Here is an 18,202-nt window from a genome sequence, read left to right as displayed (position 1 = left end):
GTGAGGGCTTGCAGTCTGATAAACTCAGCAGGGGACGCTCAGGACCCATGGCGGACCACCCCTTCCATCTCTCTCTCTCTCTCTCTCTCTCACTCACACACACACACACACACACACACACACACACACACCCCTTACTTGTCCAAAGATGGGATGGTGGTCTGGCTGCCTGGTCCCCGGCTGGAGGTGTTCAAGCACGCTCAGTGATGACATACACTGTGGCTTCCAGCCTCTCGCAATTTAGACTAGTGCTTCTCAAACTCAACTCTGCATACAAATCACCGGGGGAATCTCCTGTTTTAAGGCACACTCTGATTCAGGGGGTCTGGGGTGGAGCTCGGGACTCTGCATTTCTAACAAGTGCCGTGTGGTGGCCCTATTGCTGGTCTGTGGAACACACCAGGAGGAGCAAAGATTTAGGTGACTTTTGAGCTTTCTTTTCATTCTGAGATTCTGGGCAGGACTGGGTGAATCAACAGGCAGTGAGAATGGCAGGGCCGGGTGGAACAAGGAGGAGGGAGGGAGCCGAAGGAGACTGCAGGAGAAGTGAAGGCTGGCACCAGGCCCACGGGGCCCCTGAGGGCCCTGCAGCCCCTCCCTACATGGGCCTTTCCCTCCGGGAGTCGTGCTGCGGACAGTAGGACCCCTTTCCTTGTGGCCAAGACACCGCGTGGTGTTTCACCAGGGTCCTACCTGGCTAAATAGAGGCGCCAGCTCCGTCGGTGGGTGGGTCGGGAGGAGTGTAGAGGCGAGAAAGCTAAGAGCACTGTGGAGAGGGGCGGGGAGAACGGAGCTGGGGGAGGGGCTGCCGAGCACAGGCTGGATGGCGGTGGGTTTGTATCTCCCAGAGTCTTCCTCTGGGAGTAGGAGGCAGTAAGATGCGAGAGCACACCTTCCCCAGCCCTGCCCCTTAGGAGGCAGATTGCTTAAAGTCACACCCCTGCAGGTGTGACTTGGGGGCAGATTGCTTAAAGTCACACCCCTGCAGGTGTGACTTGGGGGCAGATTGCTTAAAGACTGTGTGCCCTCTGCATTAGCATCACAGGGGTAAGGAGCTGGGGACACCAGAGGACATATCTGGTCTCCCAACATCTGCCTGCAAGCAATCAATGCAGGCCGCCTCTGAGTGTCCTTAAATGAATGTACACATCCAGGCCGTTTTCTATCAAGACCTTCCCTTCCTCCCGCTTTGGCATCTGCAAGCGTGGCTTCCCTGAGCCCCTGGTAGCTCAGCCCAGAGACCCTAGGCGCTTGCAGCCTGACCCAGCGCTCCCAGCACAGCCCTTCTCCCCCAGCCTCGTGTGGTTGACTTGGTGCTTGGAATCCTGGAGCCAGGTGGGACTCAGGGAATTTGTTTGGACTTCAGGGTCCCCCTCCGTGGGGACAGCAGGTGGCTGGAAGGAGCCCCAACCCCCCCCCCCCACCCGCCCACCCTCCCTCCATCAGCAGATGCAGTCTCCCCTTCTGTTCCACTCGCTGGCATGCTGGGAGGGGAGGTGGCAGGGTAGCCTGGGACTTATTTTTTAGACTATTAATACTGATATGTACTCTAAAATTTTTTACTCTACAAAAAAGATAGAAGAGTATAATAAACTTCCATGGACCTATCACCCAGCCTCAACAATTGACAACTCCTGGGCATTGCTGATCTATTTTTTTACATTAGAAATGCGTGGATCTGGTGTAAAATTCAATGAGAATTTTCCTCCCTCAGCCCGAAATCCCAGGAACAGCAGCTGTCATAGCCTAGAGCTATTCCGTGCATACATAAGCACATATGAATGTGTATGTCCTTCTAATTTTATTAAAACGGGGTATGTTTATTTTATGTAACACACATTTATATAGCTTACTCAGTTTGTGTCAGACACCATTCTAGGTAGATAACAAATACTAACTCATTTAATCCTCATAACAGCCTTACCAGGTAGGTGCTATTAATATCTCCAGGTACAGAGAGGTTAAGGAACTCCCCCGACATCACACAGTGGTTGACGCAGTTGGGGTTTGAACCTAGTCAGCCTGGTCTCAAACCACCATTTTCTGCTGCCTCTCAAATTATACAAAGTCTTCTTTACCAAGATTTTGTTTTCACCACGAATTATGTAATCCATTCAACACGTGTGTATTGTGTGCTTCACTTTGCACCAGGCACTCTCCTAGTGGCAGAGGATACAGCAATGAACAAAACAGATAAATATCTCTGCCTTCCTGGACTTTACATTCTAGTCGGGGAGACAGCCAGCCAGGAATATAAATAAGTACTGCATATATTTGACAGTGAATAGTGCTCTGGAGGAAAATGAAGCAAGGAAGGAGGGGTAGAAAGCGTAAGGGGGCTGCAAGTTTATATAGGTGGCCAGAGAATGTGATATTCAGCAAAGGGCTGAAGGGCATGAAGGAGAGTGAGCCCTGTGGGTCCCTGGGGGAAGAACATTCCAGGCAGGGGGAACAGCCAGTGCAAAGGCTCTAGACGAAGCGTGTCTTGTTGCAGGCTGTGCAAGGCAGCCTTTGGGGCTGTGGTGGGCGTGAAGGGGGAGTGGGAGGAGATGAGGTCCAGAGGGAGTGAGGGCAGACTGGGTCCGGATGGCACGCCACTGAAGAGCTTTGCTGTTTGCTCTGCGTGAGATGGGGCTCTGAGGAGGGTTTTGAGCTGGGGGCCATCTGATCTGACCTAGGTTGTAATGGGTTCACCCTGGCTGTGGGGTGGAGAATGGACAGTAGGGGCAGAGTGGAAGCAGGGGATGGAGTTTGTTCCGTCAGTTCCTTCTTTGAAACAGCTGCCTGTTGTATGGATATGCCATCAGTTATTTAACCAACCTCCAGATGGACACGCTCGTTGTTCCTTACGATTCCAGACTGCAGTGAATACCCTTACACATGTGTCTTGGAGAAACTCCTAGAAGTGGAATTGCAGGATCGAAGATTATGTGCATTTTTGCAAGGTTCCCAGTGCCAAACTGCTCTCCCTAGAGGTACCAGTCTTACACTCCCACCAGCAGTGCATGAGAGAGAGAGCTCAGGTTATAGCTGCAGGTCAGATGTTGGGCTTAGGGGAGAGGGGTGGCTGGGGGTGTAATGCTGCAGCCCCTCCCTTTGCCCCTTTGTAGTCCAAGGCACCACTGAGGAGGACGCTTTACACAGGCACAGCCGGAGTTCTGATCCCAGCCCGATTGGACCTGCGGGTAGGTGGAGCCTGCACCTTTGGCAGGGTAGGGTACCGGTGAGGATGGTTGTGGCTGCGTGTAACAGAGACCCTGTCCTAGTCAGGCTTGAGTAAAACGAAGTAACAGGAAGTGCAGCAGTAGGGCAGTTTTCAGGACCCGTTGATTTAATGCCTTAACCATGTCATTTAAAGTCCCCGTCTCTGGTATGTTTTCCAATACCGAACAAACCATGCTCTGATACTTCGACACCAACTGAAACTAACTATCCAGAATGAGCACAGATCCCACAGGTTGGGGGCCCACTTCCTCAAGATTGTTCCCACTTCAAACGCCACTTGCAAGTCCTGGGCCACCCATACTTCTGACCAACATAAATCAGGGGTTTCCACGTCCCCCTCCCCAGGTTCTATAACTCCCGAGAACAATTCACAGAACTCAGGAAAGTGCTTTCCTTACTATTTTTGGTTTATTATAAAGGACACAACTCAGGAACAGCCAGATGGAAGAGATGCATAGAGCAAAGTATGGGGAGAGGGGCGTGGAGCTTTCATGCCCTTTCCAGACGCGCTACTCTCCCAGCACCTGGATGTGTTCACCAGCCACGAAGCTCTCTGAATCCTAAGAATTTTTATAGAGTTCAGTCTTTACCCCCACCCCCAAGTCAGTGGATGGGACTGAAAGTTCTAACTCTAATCTCTTGGTCTTTCTGGTGATCAGCCCCATCTTAAGTCTATCAAGGGGCCCCATCCTAAGTCACTTCATTAGCATCAACTCAGGTGTGATAGCAAGGGGCTCCTTGTGAATAACAAAAGACACTCCTATTGGGAAATGCTAAGGGTTTTAGGAGCTCTGTTCCAGGAACTGGGGACAAAGACCAGATACATTTATTACTATACCACATCTTTCCGCTGCTCTGCTGTGCTAACGTCATCCTAAGGGTGATTCCTGCTGGGGTCTTACGCAGGACGTGGCAGCCATTTGCAACAAAGGCTGCGTGCTTTCCCCCGAGGGTAGGGCAGTAGGTCCGGTGAGGAAGGTGCAGCATCTGAACAAAGTCCAATTCCATTAGTGGGAGGAAAGGGGGAATGGGATCCAGGTAAGCCACTAGCAGTATCCGCTGTAAGAAGCAAACTCATAAAAAAAAAGGTGCCATCCTTCACCAACTTCTCCATTTGACTCACGAACTTTTACACTGTTTCTTCCAACTCCTTATCAAAGTCTTACCATCATGGAGTCAACATAGTACCTCTAAAAGGTTCTGCAGGAGGAACCACCTTGGGAGAATGTGTTCTACAGGCCTTGGCCAGCTGCACCACTGATGCTCAGTGGAAACTGCCGTGCAGGTAAAGGCCTGAAACCAGATCTGCCATGACTGAGGCAGGAGCCTCACCTGGCTGGACCGCAGTTCCCCCAAATGCAAAATCAAGGGCTGGATGGGGTTGGAGGTCCCGCCACGGGAGTTCCTTGCCCTGAGGGCCCCTGCAGATTTTTTTCTTTGTTATTATTGACATACATATAAAAAATGCACATATTATAAGAGCATGGCTCAATATATTTTCACAAACTTAACACACCCAAGGGGCCAGTACCCAGATCCAGAAATAGAGCATGGCCAGCACCCTAGAACCCCCTTTTCTGCCCATTTCTATAATAATTCTTTGCAGGGATAACCAGTAACACCTGTAACCACCATAGTTTTGCCTATTTTTAACTATATAAATTAAACCATACGGCATGTACTCTTTGGGGTCTCGTTTCTTTTCTCAGTATTATGACTCATCTATACTAAGCATGCAGTTGTGGTCCAGTCTCACTTCTGCATAGTATTCCATCCACCGAGCTATTTTTTGAACATAGAGAAGTGTAATGAAAATCGCACGGCTCCCTGTAATCAGCAGGACAAGTGAATGAATGTGCTAGATTTCTTTGCTTTTGCTTAGAATGACAGCAGAGAACCCATGTGTTCACCCTGGTTATCACATAACCTGTGTGTATTAGAAAAACTAGGAAAATGAATGAATTATCATACAATACATGCAGTATGTTTGGTAGACAAAATCTTTCAAATGGGAATCAGAAAAAATTAAAACAGAGGTGTTTCATGGTTGAAATATTGGGGCCCTTATTGGTCAATTAGTCGATTGATTGATTCGATTCCTTCATTCATCGAATGTGCATCAAGTGACACATATGCCTGGTGTTCAGTCTTTAATTTGGATTCCTCCTTCCTCCCAAATAGTTGGTTAGATCTCAGTATCTACTGACAAGTGGGTAAAGATGGAAGAATCTTAGTTATTATCTTCTCTGGCAATTTCTCAACTAAATGAGTATGAAGAGTTCCTTTAGAAATTTTTTAAGTGACTTTTTTTTCTCTTTATCAAAAAAAAAAAAAAAAAACAGAAACTCTCTTTAACATAAGCCCCGCAACTAACCACTAGTGATATCCCAATATGTATTCTCCCAGATCTGTATGTGCAAATCCGTACAGCTAAATATACATTTTTATATGGAATTATTTTGTATCTATCTTTGCAACTTTCATTTAAAAAATAGACTTTCTTATTATTTTTTTAAATAGATAAATAAATTTATTTATTTATTTGTTTTTTTGGCTGTGTTGGGTCTTCGTTGCTGCATGCAGGCTTTCTCTCTATTTGCAGCAAGCGGGGGGGGCTACTTTTCGTTGCGGTGTGCGGGCTTCTCATTGCGGTGGCTTCTCTTCTTGCAGAGCACGGGCTTTAGGTGCACAGGCTTCAGTAGTTGTGGCTCGCAGGCTCAGTAGTTGTGACTCGCAGGCTCTAGAGCTCAGGCTCAGTAGTTGTGGTGCACAGGCTTAGTTGCTCCGCGGCATGTGGGATCTTCCAGACCAGGGCTCGAACCCGTGTCCCCTGCATTGGCAGGCAGATTCCCAATCACTGCACCACCAGGGAAGTCCCTAGACTTTATTTTTTAGAGCAGTTTTAGGTTCACAGGAAAATCAAGCAGAAAGTAGAGGGTTTCCCTGTGCTCCCTGGCCCCCACCCCCAGAACCTCCCCCACTATGGACAGCAGCATTAGTCAGAGGACTAGCCCAGACTCCAAGAGCTGGGGGTGTGCTTGGACCCATCAGTCCTCAGCTATGTGGCCAGTCCAGTGGCCACTCCAGCAGGCATTCAACTGTTGGTTACACAGTTAAAACCAGAGGCAGGTACATTTGTTACAAATGCTGAACCTACACTGACATCATTATCATCCCAAGGCCACAGTTTACATTAAGGCTCACTGGTGCTTTACATTCTGAGGGTTTGGACAAATGTATAATGACATGTATCCACCATTATAGTATCATACAGAGTAGTTTCACTGCCCTAAAAATCCTCTGTGCTCTGCCTATTCACCCTTCCCACCCTCTTACCCCTGGGAACTACTGATCTTTTTACTCTCTCCATAGTGTTGCCTTCTCCAGAATGTCATGGAGTTAGAATCACACAGCATGTAGCCTTTTCAGATTGGCTTCTTTCACTTCATAACTTTCAGTTTTTCTTTAACAGTATGTTGAGCCTGTGTTTCCGTGTCAATAAATATTCTTCTAAAGCACTGTTAATTGCTGTGTAATATTTCATTGTGTGTTATGTATTAACTTCTCTCCTGTTTTCGAGGTTTAAGTTATTTCCTGTTTTTTGCTACTAAAAATAGTGTTGCAGAGGACAGCCTTGTGGGTAAATCTTTGCACACAACTTAATTATGTCCTTAGGATAAATTCTTAGATTTGGGACTGCTCCTACAAAGGTTTTGCTCATTTCAAGGCGTTTCATATGCATTGCCAAATTGCCCTGCAGAAAGATTACACCGATTTCTATTCTAACTAGTAGGGTATGTAGGGTATTTCCCCCACACACTTGCCAACTCTGACTAATACCAAGATTTTTAATCTTTGCCAATTTAATAGAGGAGAAATGATATTTATTTGTTTTAACTTATATTTATTTGAGTATTAGAGTTTTGTGGTTTTCCATAAAGCATATTGGCCATTTGTCTCTTTTCTTTTGCAGATTGCTTTTTCACGTTCTTTTCCATTTTTTTTTCCATTGGGATAAGCATCTTTATAGTATAGATTTATTGAAAGTGTTTCTCTATTAAGGGTATTGACTACTCGTGAAGGCCCTCTTTTATTATTATTTTTTAAAATAAATTTATTTATTTATTTATTTATTCTTGGCTGTGTTGGGTCTTCGTTGCTGCGTACAGGCTTTCTCTAGTTGCGGCGAGTGGGGGCTACTCTTCGTTGTGGTGCGTGGGCTGCTCACTGCGGTGGCTTCTCTCGTTGTGGAGCACAGGCTCTAGGTGCGCGGGCTTCAGTAGTTGTGGCATGTGGGCTCAGTAGTTGTGGCTCACGGGCTCTAGAGCGCAGGCTCAGTAGCTGTGGTGCATGGGCTTAGTTGCTCCGCGGCATGTGGGATCTTCCCGGACCAGGGCTCGAACCCGTGTCCCCTGCATTGGCAGGCGGATTCTTAACCACTGCACCACCAGGGAAGCCCAAGGCCCTCTTTTAATGTCAAAAAAATTTCACCAACATGCTCACCTGATGTGTGCTACACTTTTAAAATAATAAATAAAATGGACAATAAGAAGAACTAATATCTATAGAGTACCTATTACATGCCAGGCACTATGCTCTGTAAAACAGCCCTATGAGATAGGATCTGATATCTGTCCCATTGGACAGATGAGAAAACCGAGATGGAGCAGGTAGTGAATTTTCTCAAGGTTACACAGCTTTGTTGAGGGCTGTGCTGGTATCAGTTGGTTAACAAAACACATGGTGCCATAGGGCTTCTATGAATCAATAACAGTGTTAAATAAATTTACTTTTAGTTCCTCACAAAAGTACCTACATACATTTGCAAATCTGTCTTATGCATAAGTTCAAGGCATATAATCTATTCTTTCCATAGGCAGTGCTTGCTGGACATATAAATCCAACAACTCTCTGTAATAATTCCGTGCTTTCCCCCAATTATCCCCATGGTTTACTGTTAAGAACCATGTTGGAACTTTAATTTTTCAGGAAGGGGAAACTGAGGCTCAGGGCCAGGCAGGAACTTGCTCAGGATCACCTAAAAAGTTTATGGCACAGGGCCTTCCCTGGTGGCAGAGTGGTTAAGAATCCGCCTGCCAATGCAGGGGACACGGGTTTGAGTCCTGGTCCGGGAAGATCCCACATGCAGCCAAGCAACTAAGCCCGTGCGCCACAACTACTCAGCCTGCGCTCTAGAGCCCGGGAGCCACAGCTGCTGAAGCCCGCGCGCCTAGAGCCCGTGCTCCGCAACGGGGGAGAAGCCACCGCAATGAGAAGCCCGAGCACCGCAAGGAAGAGTAGCCCCCGCTCGCTGCAACTAGAGAAAAGCCCGCGCGCAGCAACAAAGACCCAACGCAGCCAAAAATAAATAAATAAATAAAAGTTTATGGCACAGTCAGGACTGAGACCCAAGGCTTGGGATACCCAGCCCAGGTCACTGTGTAACTCGGGCCAGCCCCCTCACTGCGTGTCCCTTTGTCATCGGGGAGACAACACAGAATGCTGTGGGGGTACAAGAGCAGATCTGCCAGATTCTCATGGTGCCAGCCTCTAGGGTACCCAAGTGGGTACAGGCCCCTGGTCCTCTGGCCACACTGGCTGCCGGGCATTCCAGGACCCTGGCAACCTGCCAAGAGTGAAAACAGAGCTGCAGGCTCCTGAGCCGCATTCTGTCCCCTCCTCTTGGGTCTGCATCTCATTGCTGGGTTTGCAACATGCCTAATCTCTGCGGGTGCAGACTCAGAGGAGCCAGCTGAGAGGGAGCATTGCCAGCAGCTTGGAGTCCTCTATGAGGCCTGCTGACCGCCACCCCCCCCTCCCCTAAGCCCCTCTCTGGGCAAGCAGGGCCAGAGCAGTCTGCAGAAACAGTTGCTGGAGCTTCACCTGGCTCGGGCCTTACTGTGCCCGCTGAGCTGGACCTAATGAAGGACACAAGCCCGTGTTCTCCCTCTCTTCCCAAATGGAAGTTCACTCAGTCCTGCCACATCCCATCTTCTCCCTCCCTGCCCCCATGGCCTTCATTACAGACACAGAAAGGAGTTGTAATACACACCAGTTACGTAAGTGAGAGTTGATTCTGGTTCTCCAGGCAGCTGGACCCCTCCAAGAATGAAAAGAACTTAATTGTGCAGCCAGTCAATAAATAGGTATCAAATAATGAGTACTTTGTAACCCATCGTGTTTCCCTTTTTGCCTTACCTGCCAGGAGGCTCAGAACTGAATGGAAAGCTAGATCATTAAACATCTTACCACAGATTCTGGGTATAATTGGCATCACTCCTCTCCATGAGGTCTCTCGTTGTTCAACTGTCCTGTTGAGTATGAGTTTATGTTATAAATCGTCACAATTTTTTTAATGGGATGAAGGTGGGATGTAAATGAAAAATAAGACATGAAAGTAAGTGGCCCACAGACATCTCTACTTTGAGATTCAAATGAATGCTTTTTTTTATAAGGGAATGTTTTCCCCAGGGCCATTTAAGACTTAGAAAAATGTCTGTGTGCCTTTTCCCTCTGTCTCTCTGAGTCTCCCTCTCCCTTTCCACCTTCTTTTTTCTCTGATTTCCTCTCCTCTCCCTCTTCCCCTCCAGCCTTTATTCTCTTACTATTGCCTACTTCTCCCTCCTTTCCTTCCCCCGCAGTCTCTCTTCCCTCCATCCTCCCTCTCCTTTCTCTTCCTGCTCACCCCCTTGCCTCTGGCAGCCAGTTTACTATTAATATCCCTTACAAACCCTTAGCACTTGGCTCTTTCCAAGACCTTGACCCAGCCTTTGTCTCAGTGATTTCTCTGGGACAATTTTGATTATTTCCATTTTACCAAGGAAGACACTAGACACTAAGGCCTAGAGAGTTGAAGTCATATGCCCATGATTGCACAGCTTATGCTTTACACTTATTATCAAATTCAGGCTCCAGGCCTCAGGAGTCTAATCCCATCACATTCTCACTGTCCCTCACTGCCTCTCGGTGCCAGCCTCCCCCACCTTGCTTGGCAGAGGTCACGAGAAAGTACCCCATGAAGAGGGTTCAAAACAATAACCCACCCACCCTATCTCCCCCTCTGAGGTCTCTTACAGAGTTGAGATACTCAAAGGGGCCAGAAGGACATATTGGTGGGAGACAGTGAGTTATGACATGGGTCATTTGGCCATGAATTCACTTGGTAAATATTTATTGAGAATATGCTATGTGATAGGCAAGGCTGAGACCCGGGTAAGGCAAGCAAGGCACCTAGGGGTGCAAAAATTGAAGGAGGCACTCAGTCTCAGGTGCCAATCCTGCAAGCTCATGACCCTGAGAATGGGTGCCTCCTTAAAGTTTATGCCCTAGCATATGGCTTGTCTTTCACTTGTTCTGCCCTGACGTCAGGCACTCACTGTTACAAGTGCTGGCCATTCAGTGGTGAGCAAAAAGGCCTGCCCTCTGCCCTTGGGGAGCTTCTAATCTATTATGGGAAACAGATATTCATCAAATAATCATACTAACAGAAGACTGCTCTAAGAGTGACAAGTGCCATGAGGAAAGGGACATGAGAGGGTATTATGAGGGGGGGGACAGTGAGGGCTGAAGAATGGGTAGGAGTTTTCCAGGTGTGTTCCAGGTGGAATACACAGCAAGTTCACAGGCCCCCCCCCGGCAGGGTGGAGCATGGCATACAGGTGAAGCTGGGGGAGGCCAGAGGGGCTAGAACAGGAGAGCTCAATGCAAAATGGTCCCAAGCGGTCAGTTCCTATTATAGTGCCAGAGTCTGCAAATGATTGACTTAAAATAAGTCCAATCCAAAGGAGAGAATTCAAAGCCTCTCCTTAATGATGCCGCACATACCCATCTTCTTGATGAGCTTTCTTCAGTGGATGTATAGAGACGGTGCCTAGCTCCCTAGCTCCCTCCAAACATGTCTCTGTCTGTTTAATAGAGCAACGTCTGTGATAGAATCTAATACTTGACACATTTTCCCAATGAAGAAATGGAAGCACAGAGAAGTTAGATAGCCTGCTGCCTAGGTCAGCTCGGGCTGTCATAACAAAATGCCATAAACTGGGTGGCTTACATACCAGACACTTATTTCTCACAGTTCAGGAGGCTGGGAAGTCTAAGATCAAGGTGCTGGCTAATTTGGTTCCTGGTGAAGGCTCTCTTCCTGGCTTGCAGACTGTTGCCTTCCTACTGTCCTCACCTGGTGGAGAGAGAGGGGGCGCTCTGGTGTCTCTTCCCCTTCTTTAAGGGCACCAGCCCTATTAGATTGGGGCCCCATCCTTATGACCTCATTTAACCTTTATCACCCCCTCACAGGCCCTGTCTCCAAATACAGGCATACTGCGGGTTAGGGCATCCAACATAGGGATTATGGATTTTTTTTTTTCCTGGGGGGGCACATACAAACATTCAGTCCTTAACACCTGCCCAGGGTCACATAGCCAATAGCTGGCGTTTGAACACAAGCAGTGGGCTCGGGGAGCCCAGGCTCCTAAAACTCTAGACCAACTGCCTCAGGATGTGTTGCCTGTAAATGTTGTCCATGCGGTTGAGAAGTGCTCCTTAGGGCAGGGGTGTTCAGTGACCGTTTATAAATCCCCTGGGTCCTGCCCCCACCTGGCAGCTGCACCTATGGGTTGAGTCCTGAACCCACCCCAGGGTGATTCGGTTGATACTTCTAGAAGAAGACTGGGCTGAGGGTGTGGCATGAAAGTGAACCAGTCCTGAAACAAAATGCTTACATTTCGGGGTCCTGATGTTTTCCATTTACTCAGAGGAGGCCCTAGGCACCAGTGCAGACTTCGCCAGGAGTGGGCTGCGTGACCTTGCGCGAGTCACTGGATGTCTTCCAGCCCTAGGTTCCTGCCTCGCTGACCCCCAACCCCTGCCCACCTCACGGGTGGCTGGGGGACCATTTCGTGGGCTATGAGGTCAGCCAAGCACCAACCTTGGGGCCCCTCGCAGACGCCGGTCCCCACCCTAGGCCGCGCAGGTGGGGAAGGGGCGGGCTTGCGGTGCGTGGCCGGCGACTTGGGTGGCGGTGGCGCTCTGGCCGCGCCGAAGGCCGCGCTGCCGCCGTGCCGAGTGGGCTGCGGAGGCTGGGAGGGCGCGCGGTGGGCCGCGGGGCCCAGCCTCCCCGGCGCTATCATCCTCACCAGACGCCCGCGAGGCGCCCCCCGGCCCGCGTGGGGGACGAGACCCGCGGGAGGGGCTGGAATTCCTCCTAGGCGGGGCCCCCTCCCGCCGCCCCTCCCGGGCGCCCGCTTCCTCCCGCTCCCCGCGCGCCCCCCTCCCGGCCGCCAGCCAACTGCGTGCCCCCGGGGCCGGCAAGAAGCCACATGCCCCCGCAAGGAATGCCGGGCCTGGCGGGCGGGGGGCGGGCGCTGGGCAGGGCCGGGCTGGGCAGGGAGCGCCCCGCCGGGAAGGTTGGTGAGAGGGAGAGAGCGAGCCCGCGCCCTCCCCGGCCCCCCGCGCCGCCCCTGCTCCCGGCCGGTGCGCCGTGCCGGCCGGATCTCGGGATCTCACACTTTCCCAGCCGGACACGCAGCTGGGATGACCCGCGGGCTTCAGGAGCAGGGGGTTCCGGGGGGGGGGGGTCGGGGGGAGCTGAGGCGGGGCCTCTCGGCCCGGCCCGGGCCTCCCCCGCCCCCCTCCGCGCGCCCCCAGTCCCCGCCGGCTCGGAGAAGGGGGCAGGCCGTCACGTTTCCCCACACCCCTCCCCGCTGCCGGCGGCTTTGGGGCCCCGGTGGGGAGCAGGGGGCTGATTAGCCGAGGAGCAGGGGTGTGGCCAGCGGGGCCCCGGGTAGTGAGTCACACACGCTGCTCGCCCAGTCCGGGGGCCGAGCGCGCTCCCACCCCGAGCTGAGCGCTGTTCTGGCCCGAAGAGTGTCCCCGGGCTTGGCATGAGGACCCTGGGGTGCCAAGGGAGGGGCTGAAGCCCAGCGCGGTGGTGGAGGAGGGCGGTAAGCTGCGGGCTAGGGAGACTCCCCTAGAGAGAGCTGGGTGGGGCCTGGAGTCAGGGCCGGCCCACACGGGGACCCCCAGGCCCCGCCTGTACCTGCTCTGAGCTGGCAAAGCGAGCCTGGCTGCATTCCCTGGCAGCCCCTGGGTGAGGGGCTGTGCAGCCAGGCGCTCAGGGCCCATTTCATCTGCCTGCCCCCTTTGGCCCCAGCTGGACTTGAGTCGATCCCTCCCCTGCTCCCCATTGCAGAGTTCTGTGCAGAGGCTCCTGTGGGTCCCTCATACCCTTTGCCCTTTGGTCTTGGGGTCCAGGCTGTGCTTCCCAGCCCTGCCTCCTGGCCTGAGCTACTCCTGGCCCCTGACCCCATGGGGCTGGTGGCTCCAGTCGTCCCCAGGACCAGCCCGGGATAGAAATGGCATTTCCTCTTGGCCGGGCTACAGCTGTTTTTGTTGTCTGTGTTCTCAAGCGCTTCCTCTGGGGATGGCAGGGGGGGTAAGCAGGCTCCAGGAGACCCCCGCTTGCCCTCTCTGCCACTCACCCCTCTTCCCCTGTCTCTTTGATCCTCTTCCTGTGCTGGTCCCGCCTTCGCGTCCCCAGGACAGAATGACTGAGAACATGAAGGAGTGCTTGGCGCAGACCAAGGCGGCCGTGGGGGAGATGGTGACGGTGGTGAAGACAGAGGTCTGCTCACCGCTCCGCGACCAGGAGTATGGCCAACCCTGGTGAGGCCCCAATGTGGGGACAGGCGAGGGGGGGGGGCATTGCTGGGCTGGGTTGATGGGGGACCCTGGGAAGACATCCCATGCTTTACTCATCTTCCATACTCTGCTCTGGGCGACTCCTAGGACCAGGGGTGAGCACAGGCACTAGAAAAACCCAAGCAGTGGCCCAAGAAGGACTGAACCCAGGTCTCAGGACTCCTACCTTTCCACTACCCACTGCACTGAACAAGCAGGTGGGCTGGGGTTCCTCCACCTGCCTCACATCCGGCCACGTCCTCGGTTTCCCTGCCCACCAGCCTCTCACTCTGATCGCTTTGTGCTTTCTCTACTGGCCCCTGTCCTGGCCAGCTCTAGGAGACCAGACCCCTCCGCCATGGAAGTGGAGCCCAGGAAACTGAAGGGGAAGCGTGACCTCATCATGCCCAAAAGCTTCCAGCAAGTGGACTTCTGGTGTAAGTGGAGCTTGGGGCTACTCCTGGCCACTCCGCGTGCCCTTCACCCCCCCACCCCCCATCCCATCTCTGCTTAGGGAATTTGCAGTGAGAATACTGAAGATAGGCACTCACCTATTATGTGCCAGACACAGGTCCAGGCCTCAGTTAATCCTCACCATTAGCCACTGAGGTGTCCATTATTTGGTCCCATTTTCCAGGGGAGGACACTGAGACTTGGTGAGGGTTAAGTACCGCCTGCGTCAGGTCCCACAGCTCACAGAGGCACAGCTGCAATTCAAACCCAGACCTATTGGACTCCAGTCATGATCTTTCTTCTATTTTTTCAAACTGACTTCCTTGGTGTTGGTGGGTGTGTCCTTTGAGTCCCCAGGGAGGGGAGTGAGTTCTCACTACTGAAGACTCAGGGGCCTGTGACTGGCTGGGGTGGAGCCAGGGCTGGGACTCCCGAGTCCCATGCTGTGTACTTTCCACTGGCTTACGCTGACCCCCATGGAGGGTGGACCTCCCATCAGCCCCTCAGCCACCTCCATGGGGGTCCTACCTCCCAACTGAGGCTCTCTTTCCTCTTTCCATCCCTCCAGTCTGCGAGTCCTGCCAGGAGTACTTTGTGGATGAGTGCCCGAACCACGGTCCCCCGGTGTTTGTGTCCGACACGCCGGTGCCTGTGGGCATCCCAGACCGGGCGGCCCTCACCATCCCCCAGGGCATGGAGGTGGTCAAGGAAGCCAGTGGGGAGAATGACGTGCGTTGCATAAATGAGGTCATCCCCAAGGGCCACATCTTCGGCCCCTATGAGGGGCAGATCTCCACCCAGGACAAATCAGCTGGCTTCTTCTCGTGGCTGGTGAGTGTCTCCCGGGCTGTGCCTCGGAAAAGGGTGCCACGAACATGGAAGGAAACCAGCAGGGGGAGCCATACGCTGGCCCAGCCTGGCCCAGAGCTTTTCTGCCATCACTCCTGGACACGTGGATGATGGATCTGGCTGTCCCCTTGCCCCTGTGACCCTTGGTGGCCGAGGGCCATGCAGAGGAGCCCCATCTGGCGGTAGTCAACAGAATCAGTGGTGGGGCAGTTTCTCCATGAGTCCTCATGCGTGCGTCTGGCGGGCCATTCTATGACACTTATGAAGGGTTTTCCCCAGCCCTCCTCTGGCGTGGGTGACCTGGAGCTGGGGACTGTGGCGATGCACAGCATGACGTTCAGCTAAAAAAGCAGTAATATCCAATGCTAGAGGCAAAGCTTCCAACAAGACAGGCACGGTCCCTGCCCTCTGCGAGTGGACAGTCTGGTGGGGAGCACAGGCAGTGAACAAATACATGCACACGTGACAGTTGCTTCTGAAGGGGGAACACGGGACGCTCTGGGTACGCAGGGAGATGGCAGCGTTCACAGAGCTCTGGGACTTGGGGCCTGGAGCCTGAGTTCATCATGTCAGCCAGGTTTGCTAATTACTATCTAATGTGACCTTGGATGAGTCATTGAACCTCTCGGTGCCAGGATAATCATAGCTGATGGTGAAGATGAAATGAGTTAATGCTGCAAAGTTCTTAGAATGGTGCTTGCCTTTAGTAAGCACGCAGTGACTGTCAGCTATTATTGTTGTTCTTGGCCTACTTGAGGGGTTTGGGCAAGATTTCCTCTGGTCTGAGACTTGAAGAATGAGTAGCAGTTAGTAGAAGGGGGATGGAAAAATGCTCCGTGTAGGCAGAACAGCTGAGAGAGAGGAACCTCAAGAGGTCTGGGGGGGGGGGGGGGGGTGGCAGCAGCAGTGAGCCTGAGAGGCAGAGCGGCGAGAGCTGGCAGGAGAGAGAGGTGGGAGCCAGATCGTGCTGTGTTTCATAGGCCGTGACAAGTGCATGCTTCATCCTGTGGGCCAGGGGAAGCCATCAGAACGTTTCAAGCAGAGGTGTGACATGGTAGGTTGCAGAATGGAGAATTGGGATTCTAGGTAAAAGGCTGGAGTGAGGGTTCACATCTGGAATGATGGTGGCTTAAACTCAAGTGCTAGAGGTGGGCACATTTGAGAGAGATTTAGGGGGGAGAATCCCCAAGACTCGTTGATAGACAGGATGTGAAGGTGAGGAAGAGGGATTTTCAGATTCGAAAAGGAAGGATTACCAATGATGACTTTCAGGCACCAAACTTGAACATGGATAGGGGGACATGGGACAGTAGAGAGAGCCAGGCTGGGGGTAGGAAGATGATTCATTTATCATTAAATAAACACCTCTTGAAGGTCTGCTTTGTGCCAAGCACTGGGCTGGCTCTGGGGACGCAATGGTGGACCAGATCAGACATCAGTCCTGCCCTCATAGAATTTACTGTGGGGAAGATGGAAGGAATTAAAGAATAAGATAAGCATCAATAAATGTAACATTATGGCTCTGAAAGGTAATGGAGAGACAGTGGGGCTAGGAGAAAAGTGATCAACCAAGGGATTTGATGGGGCCAGAAGTTGGGGAAGGCTTCCTAATAGTTGAGCTGTGATTGAAGGAAGAGAATTCCCACCAGGTGATGATTGGTGAGGGGCATCAAGATGGATGGAAGAACATGAGCAAAGGTCCTGTGGCAGAAGAGAGCACAGTACGTTTGAGCAACTGGGAGGTCAGTGTGCCTGGAGTACAGCAAACATGGGCCTGGAGAAGACAGCGGCTTGGTCATGTAGGGCCCAGTGGGCCAAGCTGGGACTTCCGTTCTCCATTTTAAGAACAGCGAAAAGCTTTCATTTATGTTTTGAAAGGGTGACTTTGGCTGCAGGCTGGAGAACTGATGGGGTAGAGACATTGGTCAAGAATGGATGTCTGCACCCCAGTCAGAGGGCTGTGTTTGTTCTTGAAGTTGGTGACGGTGGAGGGTTGAGCTAGGGTGGGGCAGAGACATGGAGACAAGTGAACTGGTTTGTGAACTGTTTCAGAGATGAAAGAGATTTGACTTGGGAAGAGACCTATTGGCCCAAGTAAGGGAGAGGGAAGTGTCGTGAACAGCTCCTGCAGCGTTCCTCTCCCTACAGGTCAGGAATGGTGAATTTCTGTGAGAAATGGGGAATGCCAGAAGGGGACTGGGTTGAGGGGAAGATTCTGATTTGGGTTTTGGGCTTGTTGAGTTTGGAGAGATGCCTTGGATATATATCTTGTTGAGTGAGGCCAAGATATCCAAGTAGTGATATCAACTAGGCAGCTTTATATATACGGGTTCAGAGCTTGGAAAGGACGTCTGGAGATGTTACTTCATGAGTCACCTGTGCATAGGTGATCAGTGGGGCCAGAGGGCCGGAGGGCAGCCCCCAGGGAGAATGGGCTGAGCGAGAGGTAGAGCAGCCTAAGGACTAAGCTTTGAGGAACTTCAACGGTGAGCGGTCCAGAAGGGGAGTTTGATCCTGCAGGGGAGACAGAGCAAGAGTGGCCTGAGGTGGGAAGGCCAGAATGTCCAACAATGTCCAACTCTGCTGAGAAGCCAAGCAAGAGAAGGGCTCAAAAGCGTTTGCTGGATTTAGTGCCGGGGAAGTCATTGGTGACTTTAGCAAGAGCTGTTACTATAAGCCAGTGGTTGTTAACCTGGGGCAGTTTATACCCCCCGCCCCCTTTCTGGGGTAGTTGGAAATGTCTGGAGATTTTTTTTTTTTGCCATCACCACTGAAGATGGAGATATGCTACTGGCATCTGGAAGTAAGAGGCCAGGGATGCTAGTAAACCGTTTATAATACATAGGACAGCCTCCTACAAAAAAGAATGATCTGGCCTCAGTTGTCAACAGTACCAGGGCTGAGAAATCCTGCAGAAGAGTAATGAGATGGGAACCTCATTGGAATGGAGGTGACTGGTATAGTCACTTCTCAGAAGTTTGATTAGAAATAAGTGGAGGAG

The 18,202-nt window shown here is 51.6% G+C and overlaps 1 protein-coding gene and 1 long non-coding RNA gene across 7 annotated transcripts in view; one reads left to right on the top strand and one right to left on the bottom strand.

Annotated features, from left to right (window-relative positions):
- The window catches only part of PRDM11 (PR/SET domain 11), an 88,721-nt gene that overhangs the window by 20,443 nt on the left and 50,076 nt on the right, over nucleotides 1-18,202 (top strand). Inside the window, exons 1-5 of one of the 4 annotated variants that reach the window (XM_082340084.1) lie at nucleotides 11,320-11,402; nucleotides 12,496-12,626; nucleotides 13,760-13,884; nucleotides 14,233-14,336; nucleotides 14,921-15,183. In XM_082340084.1, the coding sequence (XP_082196210.1) occupies nucleotides 12,540-12,626; nucleotides 13,760-13,884; nucleotides 14,233-14,336; nucleotides 14,921-15,183 (579 nt within the window). In that variant the 5' untranslated portion in view covers nucleotides 11,320-11,402; nucleotides 12,496-12,539. The other 3 variants (XM_082340086.1, XM_082340085.1, XM_082340087.1) reach the window with 3 other exon arrangements.
- LOC309604991 lies at nucleotides 1,450-12,489 on the bottom strand. Of its 3 annotated transcripts, XR_014231200.1 has the most exons (5): nucleotides 11,943-12,489; nucleotides 11,280-11,401; nucleotides 9,475-9,536; nucleotides 4,059-6,107; nucleotides 1,450-3,774 (listed from the first exon to the last, which is right to left on the bottom strand). It is a non-coding gene; the product is annotated as an uncharacterized lncRNA (long non-coding RNA). The 3 variants fall into 3 exon arrangements; XR_014231199.1 differs by having other exon boundaries at nucleotides 1,450-6,107; XR_014231201.1 differs by having other exon boundaries at nucleotides 1,450-6,107; nucleotides 12,149-12,489.

Source organism: Balaenoptera borealis (assembly GCF_965194805.1).
Source record: "Balaenoptera borealis genome assembly, chromosome: 11".
NCBI lineage: Eukaryota > Metazoa > Chordata > Mammalia > Artiodactyla > Balaenopteridae > Balaenoptera > Balaenoptera borealis.
The sequence above is the reverse complement of the archived record's forward strand: the minus strand, read 5'-3'. Positions and strand labels throughout refer to the sequence as shown.